The 9,923-nt window shown below is 38.3% G+C and overlaps 1 protein-coding gene across 1 annotated transcript in view; it reads right to left on the bottom strand.

The window, feature by feature from the left end:
* Positions 1 to 3,130: 3,130 nt before the first annotated feature.
* Positions 3,131 to 9,923, bottom strand: part of DPM1 (dolichyl-phosphate mannosyltransferase polypeptide 1, catalytic subunit) — a gene marked incomplete at its 5' end in the record, with an annotated part of 10,679 nt that continues 3,886 nt past the window's right edge. The window contains 6 exons of the mRNA XM_010154991.1: positions 3,131 to 3,567; positions 6,791 to 6,905; positions 7,200 to 7,268; positions 8,628 to 8,723; positions 9,541 to 9,566; positions 9,679 to 9,755. Of these exons, the coding sequence (XP_010153293.1) occupies positions 3,463 to 3,567; positions 6,791 to 6,905; positions 7,200 to 7,268; positions 8,628 to 8,723; positions 9,541 to 9,566; positions 9,679 to 9,755 (488 nt within the window). The remainder of the gene's footprint in view (positions 3,568 to 6,790; positions 6,906 to 7,199; positions 7,269 to 8,627; positions 8,724 to 9,540; positions 9,567 to 9,678; positions 9,756 to 9,923) is intronic.

Here is a 9,923-nt window from a genome sequence, read left to right as displayed (position 1 = left end):
TTCTGTGATTCTATGATTCTGAGAACATCCAATGAACTTACTAGGCAGAAAGTTTAACACAACTTACTTAACCAAAAGGGAGTACTTCATAGAATACGTGTAGTAAAATTGTTGTACTTATTGCTGTAGAAGCCAAAACTTTAAAAGGATTCAAAATGCAATCAAATCCTTAGAAAACATAAGAAACCATTAAAAGGTCCATACCTTCATGACCTCTGGCTCCAGAAGACCTTGTATGGCTGACGGTTGGTGTGTTTGGGCACACCAGCCATGCTTCTTACCTGCTTTCACTCTGCACCCGTTCTTGAGCACTGTAAGAGTACATGGCCCTTCCTGCATAACGTCCTCTTTATAAGCCATTCTTCCCCTACAATATGCATTCTTTTAAATTTGGGGGGTTTATGTTAAAAATTTACATAGGTGGTCTTCAAATACAAAAAGACTTGATTAAAAGAAGCCGAGAACAAATTCAAGTAACTCAAAAGAGTTCCTGTTAAAAGTTTAAGCGGTACCAAGTGATGGCTATTTCATCCCATTCTTTGCGGAAGACACCAGCTTTATTAAAGAAGGCCCTCTGTTCAAGCTGGGAACACTGGTTACAGGATTACAAGTTTTATCGTTCATGAACCCACGCAGCCGTGCACGCAGGAGAAAAGGCCAGTGATAGGAAGCAGCCTTGGAGCTTAGTTTGGCAGTGCTTTCCTACGTCGAGAGCTCTGCAGGCGTGGTGGGGTTCTACAGTGCTCCAAGACAGGGAATGCTTCCGAACCAGATGGCCTGTCACCTCAGTGGAGAAACTCATTGGAGAGAAATAACTGCAGGCTGAGATGTGGGAAAAGATGGAGAGGTTGATTTAGGCCAGTTCTGGGCAAAGATTCTGTTTTTTTCTAACACAAAAGTAACAGCATACTATTGTGTGATTCTCCCCTCTGCCAGTGCACAAAGAGCAGCTCCCTCTTCTGAACTTCAGGCTTTTAAAACTTACTGTAAGACAACTTTTGGAAGCATGTTCCACATTCACCGAGTTATCTGCAGCCCAGGCCCGTCTTTTGACTAAATACAGAGTCTTTTTGCTATGCAAAGAAACCCTAGATGGTTTTCATGGTATATATTGTGAGATACATGCGTGCGTATATGTACATATATCCCACTAACTTGGGGAATCCTGTTTGTTCTGAATTCTGCTTCTTTCCACTGCATCCATGTACGAGTTCTTTCAGCAATGCTTTCTCAAGGCAGCTCGGTGCAGGCTACTGACACCAGTTTCACTCTTGTGCCCTTTTCTTGTTTCAAGCAGTGCAGTGTCTCCTGGTGTCCTGATGCCACGGAGCGCTTTTTCATTTCTTCATCACGCTTCTTTCTCAGGAACTTACAACACCATTATTTTAAAGCATAATAAGAAGTACTGCCTCTTTATACACCTCCCCCACCCCCCCGAATATCGCCCAGTCACATTTCAAGCTTTCACATATTGGAACACACAAATATACCATGTGTTATGATGCTAATTTATACGTAAAAGCATATTCCCCCAAACCCGATCTCATAAATGTGTGAAAGAAACTGACCAGGTAATTTTCATAATTAAAAAGTAGGCACGCACATTCTAAAAGCTGAACCCTAATTCGCAGCAATTGGCTCATGAATAAGTGATGTAATGGACTTCAGTTACATATCGCTACATAAAGGTCTGAGGAAAAAATGATCTTGTTGAGGCTCAATTTGTATTCTAGCAAATGGGTTTCAGTAGTCTGCAAATAAACATCTAAAAACTCAGTATTTGGTCATTAAAATCTTGGTACCTATTTCCAATGTGAAATGCTGATTTTAGCCGTGAAACCTCCAAATGAAACATGAACAGATGAAACCTAGTCACTAGAGATTTCAGTGGCCCTTTAGACCCAGAGACTTATTTCTGTATATATTATTAGAGCTGATTAGCCTGCACCAAATGAAATTATATACAATTTGCTGGAAAAGTACAGGCAAATGTCACAAAATGCACAATTAAGTCACTGTAATCCAGTTACATGTTGATTCCAAACCTACAGCTACATTTTTTATTATTTTAAAGCAAATTAAATATGAAATGTTTGCTTTGAATAGTCAGAAAAGGAGAAAAATATCAGAATCTGTAAAACTTCACTAAAGAACAAAGGAATATCTCTAAACAGTCCACTAGACAATAAGCTTTTGTTCTAAGGTTCTGTTTGATTATTTTTGTCACGGTGATAAATAACTATCTGAAATGGGAATTCATCATTTATCTACAGACTTGCTGATTTTCTTTTTCCTAACACTAACAACTGTATCCAGTGTACTAAAGGAACAGAGACAACCACAAGCCAAACAGGCATAATTGTTAAGACATTTGTTGCTTCTCCTCTCCTGCCACTAATTTTCTGATACAGGTGTCCACAGACCTACCCTTCCCCTCCCACACATATGAGGACGTATTTTTCATACAAACACACACACATATATATATCAAGCCATTATCAGAATAATTTCATCCTCCTGCTTACTCCTTTCCCCCTCCCCCAAGTGCATATTTGAGTGGAAGGGCTTCATAATTTCTGTGTTGTGGCTATATCAAACCATGAACCAAAAATCAGTATTACTCTGTATTTCGTTCATCAGGATCTGGAACAAATACAGATTTTACATAAGAAACTTTTCAAATGTCTTCAGTGAGGTGAATTTGGTCTTCTGACACCCTAAAGCTGGGTGAGATTCATACTCCTGTTTTATAAATTCTAAAAGTGTTCAGTTTCTAAAGAAAACAGGAAAAGGGAATCCATCATCTGCTTCTGGACAAACACACAGAATACAAAATTACTCCATAAACACTCTTTCTTATCCAAAGAACACTCCTTCTTCCCAATCTAGGAACAGTTTTACAAAGAACAGATCATTCTACTCACCTGTATTTCCTCTTAAACTACACAAGCTAGTATGAGTTCTTTAGAAACTGTTCTAGATGCCTGCTTCAACATACATGTGTACACATGCTAAGAAAGGGAACTAACTGGCATATATTTAAAATACTATCTGCAACCTACAAAACAAAGATAAAATAAATTTGGGTGGTTTTTTTTATGTTCTTGCTTGTCTTTATTTCAAAAAGCAAATCTTTAGCTTCTGCTGAATAATGATTCATTTTAAAATGCAAAGATCATTTAGCTTTGTGTTCTTTATTAAGACTTCATTATTCTGACAAAAATAGAAGACAGCATTAGTCTTTATTATTTTTTAGTTTAACATACAGTTTGTTTATTCTGAAAAGAGCATTCTGGGATGCAGTATATTCAGTTTATTATTGGTGGTTCATTTCATTGTTAGTTTACAGTAGCTCTTTGGGTCACCACACAAATTATCAGGCTTCTGCTTGCTATTTAATATCAAAAACCACACAGATGTCAGAAGATGTTTTTCTAAGAAAGTTAATTTAGGAGTAAACTATCATGTTGTAGCAAACAAGGTCAAGAGTCCCTTTAAAAAGGAGACGATTTCATTGCCTCCCAGTTTAGATTCTCCATAGACACGGTCCACAAATGAAATAGGAACCTGTTGAAACAAGCAAAACTACTTTTAAGGTTCAAAACCTAAATAATCAGATATTCTGTAAACAAAAGAATGGCCTTTGAACTACAGCATGTTTAGACATGGGAAGGCAGCAAGCACCAGATTAGCTTACTCTGTGTCAGTTCTTCTTACCAGTGGCTTTAATGATGCCCCATAGCTGGGGAGCATGAAATTATTCGGTTTATCACCTTTAAAGATGATCCAAAGACATTACTCAGTGGTTGGATAATACACCAGTCAGAACAAACTTAATAGCTTAAGTGCACTAAAAGCCTGTGGGTTAAAATGAACCTTTGCCACTTTCCTTGTTAGAACATTTGAGTCAATGACTCGGGAAGGCAACCACCTTCTGCCACCACAAAACAGCGTTCTGCTCAACCTCATCTGAATATTGCAGTCTGTACATTTTACAAGCAATACTTGTCTTGTAACCATTTTATAATTTACAGGATTAAAGGGCATTTAACACGCTAATTTTGGTTTCCTTACTTAAGCGATCATACTGTCCCCACCAAGTCCCTACTGAAGAAATGGCAGGAACATACTGCCTTTCAGTAATTTGACCATGTACAAATGACGTATGGCAAGACATTCTGCCAACTCTCTAGTAGAATATTCAAGAATTTCCATATATGCTTGTGTGCAAGATTGAAGCACTTCACGGGCTAAAGAACTGCAATTGCAAAAGCCATTAAAAGATTGGCTTAACGTTCTGCTGGCGGTTTCAACCAGAAATCATCTGGCAAGTGGAACACAAAAATCACCACACCCTTGCATCTGTGCCAGGGCTGAGCATTCCTCACAATTCTAGCAGATCAGTCCATGGCAGAAGAGAACCCAGAGAAAGACAACAGTAAGGAAGATGCCTAAAAAGGCAAGCAGATAAGACTCAGCAGTGACACTGGCTGTCTTAGCAGGGTCCCTCTGACTATCCCAGTAAGCTTCCTGGGGACTCCAGGCATCTGATCTGCGGGGTACGAACAGAAATCACTGAATATGTAGTCAGTGCAGGATGTCAGAAGTGACATTTCTGACCAGTGATGAAAGAATGGTTAATATCTCATCTAATAAAAGGTATCCAGTCTTTCCCTTTAGTGTAAGGATTAACCACCTGTGTTGTTGCTGGACTTCGTCTTTCTTGCATACGAAGTTCTAGCATTAGTCTTAAAGGAAGCATTTTCCACAGGGTGTATTCCATGCACTGTAGTACATTTCACACACGGTACCTTTATGTATAGCGCAGCAAAACGAAGCAGAGGTGCTCACAAGACTATTCAGGTATAGCTTGGGTCAGTTCACCTCCTCATCCATTTGTCTCAATCTTCGTTTCCAACTTTGCTTAAGAAATATTTTGCCCTCACAACTGTATCTACATTTTACAATTGCATAAAAACTCCTCTTCTGCCTGTAGAGTTGCAGCACCCACAAGCCAGGAATTAGACATGCAAGTGTCACCTCTTCTGGAATTTTCATATTTTCATTTGGATAATTATAAAATATATTAAGATCCTAAGTACTGACTGGGAAATACTATATCAAGGTACTTGAAATGTAATGGAAAACTGTCCTGCCCCAGGAAGTTACAATCTAGACACGATACACAGGACATTAAAAATACAGCAGTCTTATTTATAGGTCTGTGTCAGCAATCTGAACACTGTCACGTTTGTTACAGGTGTCACAATAGAAATATTGCTGACTACGCCAATTTGTCACAAACAAGTGGTTTAGGCTGCTTAAAATAATCACTGTCAAAGATATTAGGAAAAAAAGTGATTTTTAATATGAATTTGTGAAAAGCATGACTTAACGGAGTTTGATGGCAAGGTTCACCCTATCATGAGACCGAAGCAGAGCAAGAAAGCAATTTCAGATGTTAGAGAGAACTCTTCCCACAGGTGAGCAACCAAGGGAGGAGGGACGATGATGTTACGTGAGCACGTAAGAGACGAATTGTGGAGGATGGCCCTGCCCGAAACAGAGCCCACGTCTCCACACTGACTGGGGGACATCAGGCCGAGTGAAGACTGTCTGTCAGGCTTTGAACCAGAAGAGGAGTATCTTGTATTTACGTGCCTCTGCGGCTTGTGTATCATCAAATACGTGGGTGGTGGCATCAAATAACAGACAGGAAAAAAAAGGTCTCTGCAGCAGCAGCCTGAAGAGGTATAAGCAGCCCAAGATTGCTTTTTTAAAGCCAGAGAAGTGTATTTTACTGTTTTAAAAAATGTATAGTAAATAAAACCTCATCTCACCCTAGGTTTCAGTACCTGGATGTAGAGACAGCAGAGGATTTAATTCGGCAATATCAGAAAGCAGTACATGAATGCAGGCGGATGTGAAGGCCAGAGAAACTAGGGTCAAACCCCAGCTACAGGACAGTGACCTTGCTCCATAAGCCAGAAATGTGGAAGAAAATATTGTCTGGAAATACTCTACCCTACGTTGATAGAGAAATGCAATATATAAGGTTTAGAGAGAGAAGCACCAGCAACAGAATTCTCTGACAATTCAGAGTCATGAAAATGATGATGAAGAACTGGTTCTAAGATTTGGCTGCAGATAAGAATTCCAGTGAATCATCTTTAACGACACCAGCAAGAAAAATTCAATTCAATATAAAAGGCAGCAATCAGACTGCTGGAAATACAGGCTCCAACAATTGTTTAGAGTTCTTTTTCAATGATTGTAGACAGGCACTCAAAGACTTTAGAAGTGGAAGGTTGGAAAGTTGAAAAATAACAAGGAAATAAATGGCAGAGAACAGAATAAATCTGAAATAAAATCAGGTTGCTAGAAAACACAAAATAATTTGAGAAGACCTAACCAGAGATGTCTGTACAACATGAAGGAGCAAAGAAAAGGCTCAGAGCAGCCTCATGGTATATTCTGACTTCCTTCCCTCCTTCGAGGAGCCTTGTAAAATTGTATGGAGCTAAAGAAATGGCAACAGGAAAAGGGATATATCTGAGGAATATATAGAAAAATATTTCTCTCCCTCGAGAAAGGCAGGGGAATAACTGGAATTTCACATCTAGTATTCACCTGGAAAAAGGTGGAAAAATAGAGTTCTATATATGTAATTTCTTTATATGAATTAGAAAAATCTTGCTTCTTGGAAGCACACAAGATTTCCTACGCTCCCAGTAATCTGCACCTGCGTTTAAGTGAAAGCACAATGTACTTATCAAAACTTTTACTGTACCTCTCCAATAGTATATCCTAACTGTCTAGCCCGAACAATCATCTCCATCTGGAAGACGTATCCTTTTGAAACACATTTTTCCATCAGTTTCTGTAAGACTTCTTTTCGGTATAACCTGTAAATGTTTACAAAGAAAATGAAACCTGAAGCACCATTTCTGAACTTCAGCAATCAAGACAGTGTGTAGGAATCTTAACTGTCATCACTCACTCCAATCTTTACTGTTACTGATTCTTTAAAGCTGAAGTCATAGGAACAACAGTTCTTGCAGTCTAGTGTACTACTTCTTACACCCCTTCCAAACAGATTTCATAGTCCTCAGAACAGGAGGTCTGTTCTTACTCCACTTGCTTGTTCAGCAGTTTCTTAATTTCAAGTAAACGTTAGGAATTGCAAACCAGACCCATACCTGAAACTCCCTGTTAAGTCTGATGCACCTGGTCTCAGCAAAACCTGAGTTATAAAATTGGCACCACGACTGCAAAAGAAGACAGGAATGTTAAAATGGCTCAGTACACAACTCCAAAAGATCAAGCAGAGTTTCTAGGAAGTACGTAAATACCATTCTACTAGCCAAAAACACCCCACCACTTTTACTGTTTAATATGAAACAACTATATTTCTAATGTTTTCACTGCTAGATTTGACAAACGTTCATCTTAAAGCCAAAACTCAACCTGTTTGGTTTTCAAATGTTGGTGATTAGTAGATTATCGAGCTTCTTCATGAAAGAAAAACCACTGATTTTTAGAAATTACGTTTACAGTCTGGTTCTTTAGGCTTGACTGGTCAGTACAACTGCACTGTACGACAATACAAAAGAAATAAATTTGACAACAGTCAAAACTACCTTTTTCTTCTATCAGTCATTGTAAGGGGACAATAAAAACGCTTCCTTGACGAACGTGAGCCTTGGATTTAGAAAATAAGGATTCAGTTTTGGTGTACACTGCTTTCATAGTATGATAAGGATAAGCTCTGATGATGAAAAATGTTGCAAGACTGAAAAGCCAGTCACAACTACGCTGCTGAGGGCTATGTTACACACTGATAAGATGTGGAAGTCTTTCACGTTGTTAAGTATGATGTACTTATTCCAGAAATCCAAGTACAGCCCCTGTGATACCATCTCTGGATCAGACTAGTGACACAAGTTCTGCTCCTCATTCTCGACAATAACTTATGAATCAGCATTCACTTCTGCCTGTTTTCTTAAATAAGGCTCAAGAGGAAAAGACCTTCTGCAGAAGAAACTTGCTGATTACCTCCTGAAAATCTGTAGGTCCCTGCAAAGCCGAGATACCAGCCTCCATATGCTTATACAGCCTCGACATCATTCTCTAGCGCTCCCAGTAACCATTTTCCAGGAAGGTCTAAGTAATCACTTATTGACATTGACTGTGACAGATAATTCTTAAGACAAATCAGAGTGTCAACAGAGGGGTTTAGCAAGTGTTTTAGTGTTTAGGGAAAGGACCATTACAGCTACTGAAGCTGACTAAAAGTGTCTTTGAAACTTGACAAAAGCAACATAGTCCCAGCTCATTCTTTGGATCACGAAGCTGCAGAACTGTCTCACCCTAACAGCGTGCAGATTTGTCCACTGCTCCAACCCATTTCTCAAACCTGGTCATAACATTACATTCTGTATTGGTGGGTTTTAACCAAAGGACTGGCAAATCATGCATGCTTCTATTATCTAATAGAATTTTGCAGCACCCGGTACTATTGCCTAAAGACTCATTACAGTTCACACAGATTTACTGCTTGAATACTTGGAATTCTTACCAATTTCTACATAACAAATGTATGTGTAAGTATCTAGAGAAATACTAACCTGATTAATTTTCTTTTCAAATCCCAGCCATACACTCCTCCATTTCCTTTATATCTTGTTCCAGATACAATGTCAAAATTGCCTTCTTTCTGCTTTCTATAAGCAATTGGTTTTATCAGAAAAACAGAAGGAATATTTGTATGGAGGTAGTACAGATTTCAAAATAAGAACAATCACTCTTTTAGTACAAAATCTGTATTTTGCAAGCCTTTGAGCAAATAAGTAGAGAAGAGAGGAAGGCAATAGTTATGGTGGTTAGAAGCATCATGTATTTAAAAACCTGTTAATTGTTCTCTTACAAAGAGCTGTTTCAGGGAATCTTATAATTATCTTTTACCAACTATGACATAGAATTTCTTAGACTATTTCATAAATAATTTATAAAGATCGACATGCATTTTTAAAGCCTCCCTCCAGCATAAAAGACAGAATGATTTTACATACAGATTAAAATATGTAAATTACACAAACCCACAGTAAGTTAAAAAAAAAAAAAAGTCTGGAACTATCCTTAGCCCATACCATGTCTCACTGCTGCAGAACCTCAGCTAAAATGGTCCTCTGCTCAGTACCCATCCCCACATGCACACGTGATGCAATCGTCAACGAGATGGTGACATTCATATATGCACTTTTCAATGCTGAACAAGCATTACAAGGAAAGTAAGTACTTAGCCACACATGCTCTCTGATACTTTAAACTTGAGTACTTTTACTAGAGTTCACAACGAATTACTTTTCCGGATTATTTTGGGACACATCTAATGAGGTCCAATTACTTTTATTTGAATTCTTGCCTGCCAGATTTCTTACTACAGCCAGACAGATACACAAGAATATAAAGCTGTCAAATTATTACTATGAAACAGTAAGTGTTCAGAAGGCATTCTCACACACTACAGTTGGCACCTACCTGATAAACTCTGGAATAAATTTTGGCTGAAATGGAAGGAGAACAGATGAGAAAAGAAAGAGAAGGGGGGGGGGAAATAAATCAACGAGAATGTAATCATAACAGATTAAAACCACAGCCCATAAAATACAGACTTACATGGTGGGAGAGGTCAGCATCCATAATAACAATAAAATTCCCAGTGGCGTGCTTCATTCCATGAATATAAGCAGTGCCTGATGAAAAGCATACAGAAATCATGTCCCTCACTATTTTAACATATACAAGCTTCTAGCCACAGTATTTTCGTATCTTCTAAAATCTCTAAGTTATACCAGAAAAGGATCAAATTCCTAAAACTTGCTTTAAAATTATCTATCAGTGAACAAATATAAAAATATTGT

This window comes from Eurypyga helias, unplaced genomic scaffold (genome assembly GCF_000690775.1).
Source record: "Eurypyga helias isolate BGI_N326 unplaced genomic scaffold, ASM69077v1 scaffold30307, whole genome shotgun sequence".
In the NCBI taxonomy this organism is placed as follows: Eukaryota; Metazoa; Chordata; class Aves; order Eurypygiformes; family Eurypygidae; genus Eurypyga; species Eurypyga helias.
The sequence above is the reverse complement of the archived record's forward strand: the minus strand, read 5'-3'. Positions and strand labels throughout refer to the sequence as shown.